Here is a 17,655-nt window from a genome sequence, read left to right on the forward strand (position 1 = left end):
CAGTAATTGTTTGCAACTGCAGCTAAATGGCCTGAAAGCGTTGCTTATTTCTCCCTGTCTGTTCTGGCAAAAAGATAGCGACATATACTTTTAGAGGATATTCTCATCTGATTGGGACCCTATAGCCTAAAATGTAAGGCAAAAGGATGTTTCCATGAACACGTGGTACTGACGAGCATCCCTGCACTGAAGTCCCACACCAAATGTGCTGCAACTTGAGTCGGTCATCTCAAGTCCATGTCTCCTCTGACACACACATGTTAAGATTACTTTATGGTTTTTACAAAGGAATTCTTAAAGAAACTATGGGGGAAGGGTCCTTTCACTTAATCTTTCAGTTAAGATTTTCATGTATTGATGAGGTCCAAATGTCTTTGCAAAAATTGTTTTAACCAGTTCCTCAATACATTAGAAAACAAAAGGTTATGGATTTTCTCCTATATGAAACCTCATAATTTGATTTCTGTTCAATTCACACACTCCCATTTTAATGCTTCCTAGTAAGGCTTACCAGATTCCACAGTCTTTTCAAGTGCTTGCTTCCCGTGGTCACTTCCTAATAATTTCCTGGGTGAGCACAAATCTGTTTCAATGCATGGATCTCTGGGCCAAAGACCATGGTCCGTCTGCTACTACAAATACCTTAGTTTACACAAGGTTATCTTTTTATATGTCTTCTGCATTTAAAAATTATCTTCTCTTTAAGATTCAGCTCCACCAAAGAATCTTTCTAGGTAAACTTAACTATTATCTTTCTTGCTATTTCATGGGTTGCTATAAATCCTATGCATATTGATTACACTCGTAAATATGTAACATCTAAGATAATAAACTATGGGACATTGAAAGATCAACTGACAGGGCAATAGATTCCTTCATAAACCACAGTAATTGACAAGATTGCAGTCAATATTTCAGAGCCCCTGCTGCAGTTGTTTAGCATTGGTGTTGATGTCACTTTCATGCTCATTTATCATTAAGTTGCAAGTGTGATAACATATGCAGCATCAGTGTGAATAGTGTTTGTTTTAAAATAAATGTTGATGCTAAAGAAAAAAGTGTTAGGTGAAGGGAAACAAACCTGACAGTAACAATTTATTTACATACTGGGGGCCTAGACCCTTTTTCTAAGTGAAAAAAAAAATTCCCCTGACTCAAATTCCAAAGATTTCTGGGTTATAAAGTTGATCTTGGTACCAATATCTCTTTTTATTTCCATCCAGCATGTATTTGTTAGGAACCTATTCTGAAAGGGATCCTAAGTATTAACGAAGGCAAGTTGCTTGCTATTAAAGAACTCTCAATGCATGTTCTGTGTCCCATAGGTCTGCCTTTTCTATCACTTTTTTGCTCACACATTCTTGTTAAGAACTTGTTTTATCCAGTTTTAAATGTCTATATTTATTTATTTACCATGTAGACCATCTGTCTTCTCTCAACAACCCATAGGTTCTAGAAGAGCAAATCTGTGTGTGTCATGTGCGGATGTAGCCACAGTGCCTAGTATTGACTGCAGTATTGTAGACATTCATTCAATGCTAATCAATTGATCATACTGAAAGAAGACTAGAAAAACACAACTATGTTATAAGACAAAGCAGGATGTAACATACTCTGAAAGTAGAAGCAGATCACATTTTATGGAGCTCTAAATACATGCACTTTGGAGAGATTATTATTTAACAAATGGAAAAAAAATTTTAAATACCACATTTACATAGACTAAATTATTATTTAGTTTGAGGATTAAAAAGTTACCTATTTAGGGGCTGGGAAGGTGGCACAGTGGTAGAGTGCTTGCCTTACATGCAAGAGGCCCTGGGTTCGATTCCTCAGCACCCCATAAGCAAAGAGAAAAAAGCTGGAAGTGGCGCTGTGGCTCAAGTGGTAGAGTGCTAGCCTTGAGCTGAAGAGCTGAGGGATAGCACCCAGGCCCAGAGTTCAGCTCCCCCCCCAAAAAAAATGTTACCAATTTAGTAAAGTTATATATTAGAGATTTCATAAAATATAAAAAATATGTATTAACTGCTAATATATTGATATTTGAATATTAGTAAGATCTTTCATTATAATTTTAACTGCATATTCTTATATCATCTCTTCATACACACTACCAGTTATCAGTCATGGGAATTTGAACTCAGGGCTCAAACACTTTCCCTGAGCTCTTTTTCTCAAGGCTAGCACTCTACTACTTTGAGCCACAGCTCCACTTAAGGTTTTTGAGTGGTTAATTGGAGATAAGAATATCACTGGTACTTTTCTGCCCAGTCTAGCATTGAACCGCCATCCTCAGATCTCAGCGTCCTGAATAACTATGATTACAGGCATGAGCCACTAGCACCTGGCCATGTTACCAGTTTAATAGAATACCTAGATAATTTAATCTTTACTGTAGCTGGGATAATACATTCTTTGTGTTCAAGTAATGCTGGTTGAGATGTATGTGAATTTTAATTCTGTGCTGTATTTTCAAGTGTATTTCTGGGAGAGGAGAACTTCCCATTTGTCAAGGTGTCAGTGAAAATGAATTATCTGCTTACAATTTTAAGCGTCTAGTGAATGAATGAATTTTCCATAGACTTCTCTGGCTTTGTGCATTTCAAATCCTGTTCATCTTACTACGTCCACATACTTCTAATGTTGAATATAAAAGAACACAGTGCTAGCCATAGTGACACATGTTTTTAATAATAACAACCAGGAGGCTAAAATAGAAATATCATGAATTTGAGCTATCTAACAACACCTCATCTCAAAGAAATACTCACACACAGACCTCTGTATAATTGTTGAGGTAATTTAGAATTTGTAGGATCCAGGGCACTTTTAGTCAATAGCAAAAGGTCCTGCTTGGCATATATTACATAACCATGGATACATCATGAGATGTAATTAGAGAAGTAGGTTAGAGAAAACACATAGATGCTTGAAGCCAAAACATGGAGCTGAAAGTCAGTGTGTGCATGTCGAACTCCTTCCCTTCTCCTCTATAATTCTGCATACTTGACTTATATTTTATATTTCTTATGCCTTTGTTACTGTTCTTCTCTTTTGTGTAGTATCTTCTTTTCAGACACTAGGAGCTTATCATTGTTATTAATATGACACCTGAGGCCTATCACTTGTGTACGACAGACCTTAACTGGTCTTAAACAAAATAAGCATATGGACAATGTAAAATAGTTTGAATATTTTACAAAACTGTCAATATGCCAATAGATAGCATGTGAGAAGTGTAATAGCTGAAAATCCCTGCACCCTCAGGAATGGGAAGCATTATACTTAAGTGGAAGGCATAAGTCCTAATGGAAGCCAGCTAAAATCCCATCACTTGTCTTTTCTAGCAGTGGGATTCAATGTAAGGAGCTTTCCAAATACTAAACAAGGCTCGGTCATGTGCATACTCACTTAAAACCATTGTATTCTCAAGGACTTCCCGGAGACTTACTTATAGTTGTTCTATCATTTGAACAAAATAGTTTTTTTTAGTTTGAAATGAAATAAAAATGGTACTAAATGTTAGAACTTGAACTTCATGGCTCTTTTCATGGTAATACTGGGAGTCTTTTTCCTAATGGAGTGACGTTTAAGGCTGAAGTTTTTGCACCACTGAAACTGAACTTGCTTTCTCTTGTGTGGTTTTCCCATCTCAGTGTCTGAAAGCATGTCACAGCTGCTGCATTCATCACAGGCCAAGCTCCAAAGTGGGTCAGGCAATCATGCAGTGAAAGTGATCTCTGCTCAGCACTTTGCCATAAATTGTACAGCTATTGATATCATTACCAATTTTTTTATGGGTCTCCAGATATCAGTGCTTGGGAGTTTGTTAGGCATCGGATGAAAAGCCCTATCTCACACCCATAAAAATCCACACAAAAGAAAATCTAGTTGTCTCCCAAAACAAATGATGCACCACTTTCACTAGTCTTATTTTATTGAGGTATTGACAAGAGTAATAGGAATACTGGCAAGGCATGTAAATCTTCCTCAAGAGAGATGCACTCCAAGAGAGTGGTACGTGGGTACAACTATGGGTTAATATTTGCCTCTTAGCTATTTGCTTTCCACTATTCTTCCTTTTACTTGATTCTTTCAAAATCTTTTTGCTGACTTTATGAGATTAAAAGAATCATTAATGCTTTGAAGAGATATTGTTCCACTTATTTCTGTGCACTTGCCCAAATGGAAGATATGACCTCACAACAGAGAAGTGTCAAATGAATAAAACCATAGTAGGAATTGACTCCAAAAGACTAGGGAACCTAATTTCTGTGGACTTCAATTTTCTTATAGGCTATATAAATCATAGAGCTATCTCTGTGCAGATCTGGAATGAGGCTTTGGTGTAGCTCCTCCAACATGTTCACTTAACCCAAGAGAAAAGGTTGGACTTAGAGATGAAAACCTCACTGGAGGTGATAGAATGTGAGAGCCATCATTAGAAAACATGTTCCCTCAACTGCAGTCTTATTGTTCCATGTTTCTGGAGGACATAGTCATATTTAGTGTCAGACTCATTCATTCAGGAAATCTTAAAGTTCGAGATACAGAAGAATTATTTTTCTCAGTGTTGAGCTGACTAGTTGCAGAGTCTATTCAGATAAGATTAGCATGAAGCTTATGGTACCTTAATTGACTATAAATAATGATTACCGACTATAATTTCTATTTATTTAACTATTTTAAATTTTATAACACCTCTCTATACATCTACTTTATAATATAATAAAATTTTAAAATATTAGCAACTTGGAGCTTACTTTCATGATCATGAAAAATATGCCAATTTAGAGGCATTTCAATGTGGAACTTTTTTCTTACATATATTTATTTTATTAGTATAAGTATAGGGAATTAGAAGGAAAGTTGTGCAAACTGTACATGTACTTTAGTGATTTGATAATACAATACACTGAAGAAAATTCTTAGAACAAAGAACAATTGAGACTCTAAGATGACCAGCATTTATTTGTTTGTGCACAAAAGCAGATAAGAATGGAAGTCCCAAGTGTCTTTTTCTCCTTATTTCCACCCCTTATTTTCCTCTAGGCTCTCTTTGATGAGATCACTAGCTGATCTTAATTCTAGATGGCCTTTTTTTTTTAGGACTCTTGGAAAATATGCATGTAACCCTTCCTCCCTATTTTCTGCATTCAGTAAAACTACTAAACCTATGTGTATTTTTCCTTGTTTATTTCCTTCCTCTACCCACTCATTCTGGAAGTCAATTTGCCCAGTTGAAAAATCTCGTCTTCTGTTTCTCATTCTTATCAAGATACTTTAGATTAAAAGCAAATGATCCTGACCTTCAGCGGGCTGAGGCCAAGATTTCTATTTTCTCTGAGACAATTTATGGTAGTTGCCAAAACATTTCCATGACCTTGTCCAAGCATATATGTGTGTGTGTGTGTGTGTGTGTGTATACATATATATATGTATATATATATATGCTTGTATATATATATATATATACATATGAAAAGTTGTTTCATGCTTCCTCTCATTTACATGTACAGTCAGCTGCCAAATTCTCAAGTTCTCCTCAGTGAATTTCTCTTTCTGCCTGTGACTACAGACACCTTATCAGACATCTTCACATCTCCTGCCCAGCCTCTCTGAGCTGGAATTCCCACCCCCTTGTTCTCACAGAATGCCATGTCAGCACTTTCTTGGCCACGACATTGGGATGAATCACACCAAGGTTGGTGAAACGCTGGTCTGGTTTTGCTCAGGAAGATAATTAACTATCTTTAAATATAAATAAATCTCTGAAACTACTCATCATACAATTTAGAACATATGTCTCTGTGACTTTTGATGTAGGACTTAGGTTTAGAAGCATTGTTTATTTTTTCTGTTGCCAGCATCATCATGTGTTACAATTCTTCATGATCTTGATTTCAAGCTTTATAGCTGCCTATCCTTCAGAGCTCCCAAACTTAATATGAAATGACATTACCTATTACCTATCACTTAAGATGGTTCCATACAAACACCATCTTAAAGCGTCTGTGTGTGTGTGTGTGTGTGTGTGTAAAACATAACAGGTTATATAGAAAATACCTTAAGCTTAAATTTGCATTTATACCTTGTATTTCCCATTGTTGTATCATATTGATCTCTAGTTTATTGCATTTTTATTGTGATTAAGTAGTTATACAAAGGAGTTGGACCATTCATTAAATCATTTTTTTATTATAATGCATCTTAATATTATTATATCATTATTCTCCCCTATACCTCCCAACCCAATCCTTCTCTTTAGTTGTCCTAGTTTTGTAGGCTACACATGGAATATGACTGCATTTGAACTTCTAAGTGCTACCTTTTTAAAATTCTTTTCCTCAAATGGAAGTAAGTGTTCTTGTTTTGGCCTGTTTTTGTGACATTTAAAGTCATAAGTAATTCTTGTTGAATTCAAGTTTTACCATCATTACAATAAGAGTCTCATGAACTTTCTGCCCAGGCTGCCTTTGAACCACAGTCCTCAGACATCAGGTTCCTGAGTAGCTAGAATTACAGGAGTGAGCCACCTATGCCCAGCTCAACAATTTCTTAGGCAATTGACATACCATCATTGTATAGATGACAACGTTCACTGAATAAATCAATTTAAAAAGGAAAGTAGAAACAAGAAAAGAGTACCACAACTGCAGTCTCAGGCCAGTGTTTATTTTCTTTTCTCAGGTGACTTAAAGATTAAGTGGCTGACTTAATGTAAAATAAAAATTAGTCGAAATGCAACACAACACATTATTGTTAAAGTCAAGAAGAAAATGGTGGAACTCCATAAAGTTTTGGGTTACTTTAAAACATTTAACCTGACCAGTACAGTAAACTCAACAATCTGAAACTGGAAAAAACAAATTATAAGGAATTACATTGTAGCTTACCAGGTGCTTCCTCACTGCTATCAAAAGAAATTGATTTAGAGGCACAGAAATGGACATTTCAGTCCCCCTTTTTGTTGCCAATCCTGGGACTTGAACTCAGGTCCTGGGCACTATCCCTAAGCTTCTTTTACTCAAAACTAGTGCTCTACCACTTGAGTCATAGTGACACTTCTGGCCTCATCTGAGTAGTTTATTAGAGATGAGGGTCTCATAGACTTTCTGCCTGGACTGGAAAATGAGATTATTTTAGGTTTTTTTTTTTTTCAGTATTAGGTGATGAACTCAGCACCTCCTATATGCTAGACATGAGCTCTACCACTCAAGCCTCACCTCCAACTCCTTTTTGCACTGGTTATTTTTAAGGTGGTATCTGGTTTCAGCTTTGGGGCTGTGATTTAGCTTTGGGGTTATGATCCTTTTACTTGTGCCTCCTTGTGTCACTTTGGGATGCAGTTGACATAATAGGCTCACATCATCACCCAAACATTGGATGAGATGGCATCTTTAGAACTTCCTTCAACTTCCCTCAAACTATGAGCCCCAATCTACATCTCTCGAAGATATAGGATTACAGTCTTTAGTTATTAAAATTGGCTCAATAACAGACACTTTTAATTACATTTTCTCAACTGAGTCATGTATGCCAGGATGTGTGTGTGTGTGTGTGTATGTGTGTATGTGTATAACAACTATTCCTGGGTAATAAATACTTCCTTTTATACCAGTGTTAGTGCTTGAACTCAGGGCATGGTGCTGTCCCTGAGCTTTTTTGCTCAAAGTTAGTGCTCTATACCTTGAGCCATGTCTCCACTTCTGGCTTTTTGGTGATTGACTAGAGATAAGAATCTCATGGGCTTTCCCACCCTGGCTTTGAACAGTGATCCTCAGGTCTTTGCCTCCTGAGTGGCTAAGATTGCAGACATGAGCCACTGGCACGCAATAAATGAATACATTTTTCTAAAAGAAATTCGAGGGGCTGGGAAGGTGGCTCAGTGGTAGAGCGCTTGCCTTGCATGCATGAGGCCCTCGGTTCGATTCCTCAGCACCACATAAGCAAAAAGAAAAAAGCCGGAAGTGGCACTGTGGCTCAAGTGGTAGAGCGTTAGCCTTGAGCTGAAGAGCTGAGGGACAGCGCCCAGGTCCAGAGTTCAGGCCCCACGACTGGACCCCCCCCCAAAAAAAGAAAAGAAATTCGAGGACATACATCTAACACATTATTTTGTGATATCCTGTTTTAACAAATAAAGTTAAATTGTTTAATATATATTTAAAAGTAACCATTCAAGTTTGTACTTCTAGTTAATATAATACAATATAGTATCTCTAAGGTGACAGTTCATTTTATAGCATTTGAATCATTAAAAACATTACATAGTACCTATTACTATGCAAACATCTCACATCTTCATGTCTAATTTAAAAAATGAATGTAATTAATAACAAAAACAAAAATCAAATGAAATCAAACGAAAAACTTAAATCAATGAACTAAAACTTCAAGATGGATGGATGATGGCTTAAGCATATCATCAACTAATTTGGAAAAAGGTGTCCTCTCTCTACTTTCCTTTTAAACTCCACATTTGAATGTCTCCTATTGAGTCACCTTCTAATTTTTCCTTGGCCCTCTTAATGTGTTAATAACAAGTGCAAATTGCTTCATATTGGAATTAATAATAAGCATCTTTAAATATGAGCTGTGAGTAAGTTTTACACAACCCATCTTTGAATGATTTTTCATTTACCAACTCCCATTTGGAGACAGCTGTCAGGAAAACACTGAGTGACAACTGAAGAACAGTCCTGGTGTTCATCACCAAGCAAGCAATGAGAAGTGCTGAAGCTGACACAGGAAAATCCTTTGATGTGCAGTAGAGTAGAAGCCACATTTCCCAAGTAAAGCTAATAAGAGGGAGACTGATTCCATCCAGAGTCACGGCCCCTACGGGAGAGAATAAGTGAAACACAACCTCCACTCTGAGGGAACTTAAATCCATACTACAGAGTAGATGAAGATGCCACAACGGTTATACAATCACACTGTTAATACAGTGAGTAGGAAAATGGACTTTGGTGTCACATAGATCGAGGTTCACTTTTATTGGCTCTGTCACATTAGACTGGAACTGCTCCATGTCACAGTTTTATCACAGAGCCGAGAGGAGGGAGACATAAAATAAGCCACACAGGGCATACATTGCTGTTTAAATTTCAAGTAGGAAGTCCACATTCCTCCTCTGCCACCGCTAAAAAGAAAGAACTATGTATTGTAGCATTGTAAGAAGTTCGGCTCAGAAAGCTAAATATTCTGAAAATCAAATTAAGTTTCACAGAATAAAATGTAGATGGCAATAGTAAAAGCTAAAGATACATGTGACAAACACATATATTATGTAAATGTAGAAAACCAAAAGCATGCCCGTCGGTGGCTCACACCTGTAATCCTAACTACTCAGGAGGCTAAGAACCGAGGATCACGGTTCAAAGCCAGCCCGGGCAGGAAAGACCATGAGACTCCTATCTCCCAATAAACCACTAGAAAACCAGAAGTGGCGCTGTACCTCAGGTGGTAGAGAGCTCGCCTTGAGCTGAAGAGCTGAGGGACAGCACCCAAGCCCAGAGTTCAAGCACCATGACGGGCAAAAACAAAAAAAAACAAAAAGCATTTCTCTAAAGACAGGAATGAGATAAGGGTGTCCACTGGGATACCTAGTCATAGCAAACCCTAAGATATGTATTTAAATGTTTTTTTTTTCTTTCATGCATTTGTTTCTAAGGCATTTATAAGATTATTTCTTTGTTGCTTTGTATAATTTGTGGAGGGGAAGGGGAAAAACAAGTCGTTTAAATAAGGATACAGGTGGACCCGTTGCAACAATGAATGAGAAGTACAAGTTGTCATGTTGAAAACAAACTTTATAACTTTGGTGGTGGGGGGGGAGGATTGGGAGGGAGGGCTAGGGGATGCTGGGAAGGGATTGGAAGGGGAAACAAAGGAAGCTACAATGCTTGATAAGAAATGTACTCATTATCTTGCCCATGTAATTGTAACCCCTCTGTACAGTATTTTCACAATAAAAAAAAATAAGACTGGGAGGTACAGAAAGATATAAAAGGGATTCAAATAGGGGAGGAAGAAATCAAATTATTCCCATTTGAAGATGATATGTTCTTATGCCCAAAAAAGTATAAAAGTTTCACCCCAAACTCCTAGATCTGATAAACATTTTAGTAACATAGTAGGATACAAAATCAACATACAAAACTCAGTAGCTTTTCTATATCCCACCAATGAACAGCCTGAGAAAGAAATCGGGAGAACAATCCCATTCAAAGTAACTTCCAAATAACAAATTCATGGGAATAAACTTAACCAAAGAAGAAAATCATAAGAGATCAAAGAAGAGAACTAAAGAATACACTAGAAGAAAGGCCTCTCAGGAATATACTGCCAAAAGCAATCTAAAATTCAATGCAATCTCCATTAAAACCTCAATGGCATTCCTCCCAGAAATAGAAATATCAATCCTAAAATTCATATGGTAACAAAAGACCTCAAATAGCAAAGTAATCCAGAGGAAAACAAAGGCAACACTTAGTATCACATCAGAGTTCAAATTTTACTACAGAGCCATAGTAACAAATGCACCACAGAACTCTCTGTCACACTCACACACACACACACACACACACACACACACACAATCATTAGACTTGTTAAAAGGGTAAGAGCAGGGGAGAAAAAGAGAATTGATTAACAATATTGAAATACATTGTATTTGTGAATAAAGACAACAAAACAAAACTCATTGAAAGATGTTGAAACACGGGAATTGAAGGGAGATAGAAAAAGTAAAAATAATGAGGAGGTCAATCTTATTGCAGTACAATATATTCATGTGTGAAATACCACTGTGAAACTCTTTTGAACAATTAACATATACTAAAAAAGTCAATGACAGAAATGTAAAAGAGGTCCTGCCCACTATACAACTACTTCTGGGAAAAGGAGGGTGAATAGATAAGGTAAATAAGATTAAAAAGTTTTATGGGCATATGTGGAAATGGAACAATGAAGCATGAGATTGGTTTGGGAAGTATGGTGAATGGAATGAGGGCAAGGAATGGAGCAGGTGAATTTGATCAAAGTACATCATATGCGTATCTGTCCAGATCAAAATAAAACCCCCTTGTACAACCAATACTTGTACAACTGATAAATGCTAATAAAATATGTGGAAGGAAAAAAAACAAAATAATCTAAGTTTTGTGGTAGATACTGCCTTACAATAGAAACCAAAGATGTAAAGGAGTCAAAATAGGGGGGAAGCCTATTTATTAGCACGTATTTAGCTAATGGGAAAAAAAACCACTATTTTCAAACTGAACATTTCAGTTCAGTTTGCAAAAATACAATAGCATTTTTGGGAATCATACTTCAAAAGCCACCAGAGGCAAAATGCAAATAAAATAAGGAATACTAAGTACTTTAACACATAAATGCTTGTGTTTGAAGCTTTACTCTACACCAGAGTATATGGTATTGGGAACAATAAAGATAAGCAATCAAGTGTTGCTAGTTATTCCTGGTTTATTTTTAAAGGAGAAAAACTGGAGAACCTGTATCATGAGCACACATACACTACAGCAGGCCAGGTCCCTGTTTTATTTAGTCAGACACATTGAAACTTAGTGGAAGCTGGGGACTAAGAGTTGGAACAGGACCAGAGTTTGTGGTTCAGTTTATTCTTGTTGGTGAGTTTGTCCTCACAACATAGAGGTCTGCCACATTATGTATAGCTCAATCCCTACTGACTATTGCTTATGTGTGGTCACGGCTTAGGCAAGGCTCAGGATTAGCTTAGAATAAGTCTCTTCACACATATATTTAAAAAGATGGCTAGATTCTTCAGCCAGTTAGCATTTGCCAAGCCTAAGCTTGGGGGATAGGAGAGGAGAGAATGGAGAATCAGCTTTTAGTTGTCTGAATGAAGGTATTACAAGTATTAAACAATCCTCTAATGAACTAGCAAAAGCAGGAAGTAGAGCTGTGACTCAAGAGGTAGAACACCAGGTCTTGAGTTAAAAAGCTCAGGATGTCCCCAGGCCAGTGCCCAGGACCTGAGTTCCATGCCCAGTACCAACAATAAAAAAACAGTTTTAAAAATTAGAGATAAAAGCAGGCAGGTTGGAACATAAAGTGTTGATTTGTTTATTAACAATAAAATAAATAAAGAAATGTGGGTTTGGACATGATGCTGACTTTTGGCATAGTCTTTGTTCCTCAAGTAACATATTACCTTCTTATCATGAAAGAACATATCTTCTACAAAAACATTAGCAATTTTATGTTTTGTTCAAAATAAGAAGGTTTAAGCACATATACCATCAATTTTGCAAATGACTTAAACATAGATGAAATGTGTTCTTTAAACAGCAATTGCTTAATATGTTCAGGGAATATGGATAAATGAGAAATTGCATTTCAACTGTTTTCTGCTTTTTTCCCCAAAGCATATAAATAAAAAGTTCATTTTATGTGAGAATGATTTTTAAACTGCAAGACTATTTTTAAAAATTTTCTCCATTGTGGCCAATTTCATATGAAACAAATTATTTTAGGCCTAATTGCAGTCAGAGCAGTTAGACTGTTAGCTCTACTAAAGTTGAATTTCATTTGAACTTTCTAATAGTATGATCTTTTTTCAGAATATAATAACTGACTCAAATATTTAAGTCGATGCTTTTATTAAATTAAAAATAAATCAGGATATATTTTTAGAAGAACTAACTTGTTTTCTTTATCAATGTTATCTACTTTAGAAGAAAAAGAAGAGTGGAACCAATCTCCCTGTGTATTTAAATAGACATTAAGGTTATAACCCCAGAAAATAATTTATTTCTGTGTGTATCATTGTTCAGAAGACTTGGTAATCACCAAATGGCAGTAATAACTGTACTTCTAGTTCTACTGAATAGCAAATTACACTGACTGTGTGAACCTTTTGGTTCCAATCCAATCTTCTGTGTAATCACTCTCTAATATTCACATGTATTTCTTACAACATTTTTTAAGATTCCTGACTGTATAACGGTTTCTGTGAAATGCAAGTCTTGTTTAAAATGCAGCAGTTGAAAGATTTTCTTGTTGTTGTTCCATGTGTCATTCTATCTTGAGAAAAGGAAAGATCATTAAATGGATTAATTTACAAGCGTCCTTAGAAATAGAATGTTTTTACATAAAAGCATGTTGTAAACCTTTTTAATTAAAGAGCATTATGCCATATCCTCTTTTCTCCCCAGGTGTCTTCTGACCTCTCACCTCTTATTTTCTCCTGCAGGCACTCCACTGCTAGTGAGGAGAAGCAGTGACCCAGTGCCTGGGCCACCTGCTGACACCCAGCCAAGCGCTTCACACCCTGGTGGCCAGAGTCTGAAACCTATTGTTTCAGTAAGTATCCTACAGTTTGCCTTTCTAGTGAAAGATCAAAGTGCCTTACCCTTACACTTCAGATACATAGTAACAAGTATGATAGTAGGTAGAATGATCTATCACTAGTGTGTAATTATGATAGCCACCATTATTAATATCATACCCATTATGTACTAAATCCTGTGGGAAATGCTTTACGTTGTCATCTAAACCTCCATGTCAAGGTAGGCAAACCATTTTATTTTTATTTTATTGATGAAGAATTAAAACTGAGGAATTTTTGGTTCTGGGATGGAAGCCTCATAGCAAGGAAGTGATAGAGCTCTGAAGTAAAGATAAATGGGCTGCCTCTAAAAAGCATGCTTTGAACCAATGCACAACATTGTGACAATCTTCATTCTCCTGCTTCAAAACGCACAAGGATACAGCCTTTTCTAGTTCTAGTATGTTAACATAATGCTTTGTAAAATCATACCACAGTGAATGATGATACTATAGAATAATGTCATAGATATGTGGTATCAGTATAGAATTTCTAGAACTCAGTATTTGTACTAAAGAAAATTAATAAATTAATAAAATTTTATGCCCAAAATGGTTCTAACCAAATATACTTATGAGTGTCATATTTATACTTGGTAGGTTAAGTAGACAATAATATCCTGAAGAGATGTCTTCCTTCCACACAGGACTGTGACATCTTTCTGCTAAATCATCAGTTTGCTTTGAAGAGCTGTAATTGTGATTCATCTATCTAAATAGCCTGAGAGATTTTGCTTAATAGCCACATATCAGTGCAATAAGCTATCTTTATTAATGTAACCATATTAAAAAATTCTCCTAAAAGCCAAGCCCTTTGCCATCATGCTTTACTATCAATAGTGCTTTAAGAAAGAAGAAACATTTTATAGGTGTACCAAGATGCTGAGTGAGTTAGAGTCTTCCAGTTTGGTCTATAATTTTGTTATCCAGAACCAGTGCAATGTATATGAGATAGGAATTGCTCTACTAAGCAAATGGATGTTTTACTAATAGATTTGTGGCAACACATTGGCATATTTCCTTCCTGAAACAAGGAAGCAATGTCTTGAAAGCATTTTAAGTGTAATGTTATCTCACTATTCTGTTAAAAACTGTATCCTTTTGAGGAAATATATTTAATGGAGCATTACTAAAAATTAGGACTGTAGACTAGTTTAAAGATGAGATATGGTGTGGTTTTGTGTGTGTGTGTCATGTGTGTGTGTGTGTGTGTGTGTGTGTGTGTGTGTGTTGGTCCTGGGACTTAGACTCCCTTGAGATTTTTAGATCAAGGATAGCACTCTTCCACTTGTGCCTTAGTTCTACTTTCAGCTTTAAGTGATTAACTGAAGATAAGAGTCTCACAGACTTTTCTGCCAAGGCTGTCTTTGAACAGCAATCCTCAGATCTCAGTCTCCTGAGTAGCTAGAATTATAGACATAAGCCACTGATGACTGGCATGCTCTGGAAAAACAAAACAAACAAATCCTATATTCACTGAGATCATATTAAACCTATATACATTGGGCTGAAGGAAAATAACTGTAAAAAATGAGATAATAATTGCCTAAAAGAAAATAAGTACTACTTAGTGTTTATTTTTATTATGTTTATATAACCTAAAATGAGTGAGTCTAATTAGTCTCTTACTATTGTTTGCATGAAGAAAATGTATCAATGTTTATCTCTACCTTTTTTTTTCTCAGTACTTAGACTAACTGAAATTGTATCAATATTGTTTCTCTTAACAGGAAATTAGGGCTACTGTCTTTCTGATAGATTTCATAGCCTCATTAAAATACAACATAAGTGAGTTCTGAGTTGCATTGTGGATCCAGAATATAAATTATTGTAGCGAAGATGTATTTTCCCAATCAAGAAGAAATACCGGCACCCCAAATCCTTGTACTTTAGTTTTATCCAAGTTACTAAACAGGAGCCAGTAAGCTCTATATCAACAGAAAAAAACAAAAACAAAAACAGAAACAGAAACAAAAAACAAAAAAACCCTATTTTCTCTCTCTGTACATGATGACATACAGACATGAGCCATAGACTAGAGCCTGGTCTTCTTGCCAAGGGGTAGAAGCTGTTTTAGGCTTCTCTTGCTTCTAGAGTAAAAAAAAAATCTACAAACAGTATAATACTTAACAATCCAAGCCATGTTTTTTTATCTTTCTCTAATATAAAGCCAAGTATGTGGAAAGGCTCAGTGTATGAGCTTTGAACATAGGGAATGGAAGAACTGTGGAAGACTGGGGGAAAATTCCTGTACCTCTCAATAGTTAACCTACTTGATGATTAATGGTTAATCTAACTTAGATACTCTCTATTCCAATCCCACTCCCAACACACACCACCAGGTAAATGTTTAGCTGCTCTTAGGTCTGGTTCAACCCCAGGGAAATACTTTTATTTCTTCTGCAAAGAATCAAAATAGTCAGTAAGTAATAATGTTTAGGAATATCTATTTTTTCCCAGAAATATGATCCATTTGTGTGTGCATGCCTGTGTACATGTGTTTATTATACCTTTACTTATATGTTTCTGTATTCCAAAATTGTGAACTATTTAGACCTACACTATTCAATATAACAGTCCCTAACCACACATTGATTCTGAGCATATGAAGGTCTTCCAATCCAAATTAAAATGTGTTTTAAGTGAAATATGCACACTGAATTTCAAAGAGTAAAGTATAAAAATAATATAAAAGCTCTTCCTAAATGATTTTATATTGACTTTGTTCAAACAATAATAATGACTACATTTGGTATTATGGATTGAATATAATATTAAAATTATTTTCACCAATTTCTTTTTCACCTTCCATAAAAATTTTAAATTATACCTGTAGGTCTTAGTCTATTTCAATGTTGAGTGATCCTCTAGGCAGAAGTAAAATTGGGTACAGAAGTAATAAAATGGTTTGGAAGCCTTACGGGAAGATTTTCAAACTCCATCTCATCTCTTGGGTGACGGAACATTCCTGCCCATTGTTCTGACATATGTATTAATAGCATCCCCACTAAATCTCTGAGCTGTATAGATGAAAGTTATGTTGTATTCTACATATAGCCTATATGTAGTTGCTTTCGTTGTTTGCTAGGTGAGAAGAGAGAGAAGCATCTTTCAAGAGAACCAGACAAGTGCCACATTCCAACTCTTACCTGGGGCTTCAATATGGCAAAGACATGAGCCCAAGGGATGTGGACGTCACATTCTTTTCTATATATCAGATACCACAAATTTCCATGCTGCTCACATCACTTCAGCCATACAGTAGTTAACTTATTTCATTTGAAAGCAATGAGGAATATGAAGTGTGTGGTAATATAGCTCTCTAGCAACCAGTGTGAGAATAATTTCTTTTTTCAAAAAAAAAAAAGAATGTTCTGTCGCATTTCAATCCAATATCCAAGAAGTGGGGGGGCAATCAGAATTCCCATCTCTTAAATAAAGTGTTCACATGTAAATAATTCACAGATGGCAGCACCCCAAGTGGCTCATGTTCAATCATTTCTAAGAAATGAAAGTTACTCATAATCCACAGCATACAAATCTGAAGAATGAATTTTTGACACATTTGATTATGTTGAAATATTGCTTTTAAGACCACAGTTGATGACTGTTATTTTTAGTTGGAGTTCATTAGGCTTACTGTAGAGAAATGATATTTCACTGGTGCTCAGAGATACTTGTTTCTGAAAAGTTAAAGAAGTTGTTCTTTTCTGGTGATTAAGTTGTTATGAATTGGATGTTTGAGATGCGCAGTGAAATACATTAGAACTTTTAAATGGGCCTAAAATAATACAAACATACATTCATGTATACATATATACAGTCCTAAATTAGAAAAAAATCTGATTTTCTGTAAGGTCAAATTCTATAGCCACATTGAGAAACCGCCAAAGCAGCTTTTCATTAAAATAGTACCAGAACAGCATGGAAATTTGTTTCTTTCCTTTCTCCTTTCATATCAAAATAGAGTAGTTATTAATGTGCAAATAACAAATGGTTATTGGTCCTTCAAGGCAGTAGCAAATTTTATTCCACTGACTGGTTTTGAATTAAGGAAGAGAATCCTAAGGACAGGATATTTTAGTGACAGTCTGCTTATTGGAAGTCTTACCTTCCTTTCCTTTATTGTAACCTAGTGTTCTTGGCTTAAGGGCACTACCATAAAACCAGGCCCTTGAAATTGATGTTCCTGAATTTGTGGACTGAGGGAAACTCTAAAACAGATGTGATTTTTTTTCTTAATATCCGGTTAACTACTATGTTGTTTTATGTTTTAATGGCTGT

The 17,655-nt window shown here is 35.9% G+C and overlaps 1 protein-coding gene across 1 annotated transcript in view; it reads left to right on the forward strand.

Moving 5' to 3' along the window:
• The window catches only part of Pard3b (par-3 family cell polarity regulator beta), an 853,966-nt gene that overhangs the window by 297,340 nt on the left and 538,971 nt on the right, over window positions 1-17,655 (forward strand). The window contains exon 4 of the mRNA XM_013016080.1: window positions 13,238-13,347. Coding sequence (XP_012871534.1) covers window positions 13,238-13,347 — 110 coding nt within the window. The remainder of the gene's footprint in view (window positions 1-13,237; window positions 13,348-17,655) is intronic.

The sequence above is a fragment of the Dipodomys ordii genome, unplaced genomic scaffold (genome assembly GCF_000151885.1).
Source record: "Dipodomys ordii isolate 6190 unplaced genomic scaffold, Dord_2.0 Scaffold1, whole genome shotgun sequence".
NCBI classification, from domain to species: domain Eukaryota; kingdom Metazoa; phylum Chordata; class Mammalia; order Rodentia; family Heteromyidae; genus Dipodomys; species Dipodomys ordii.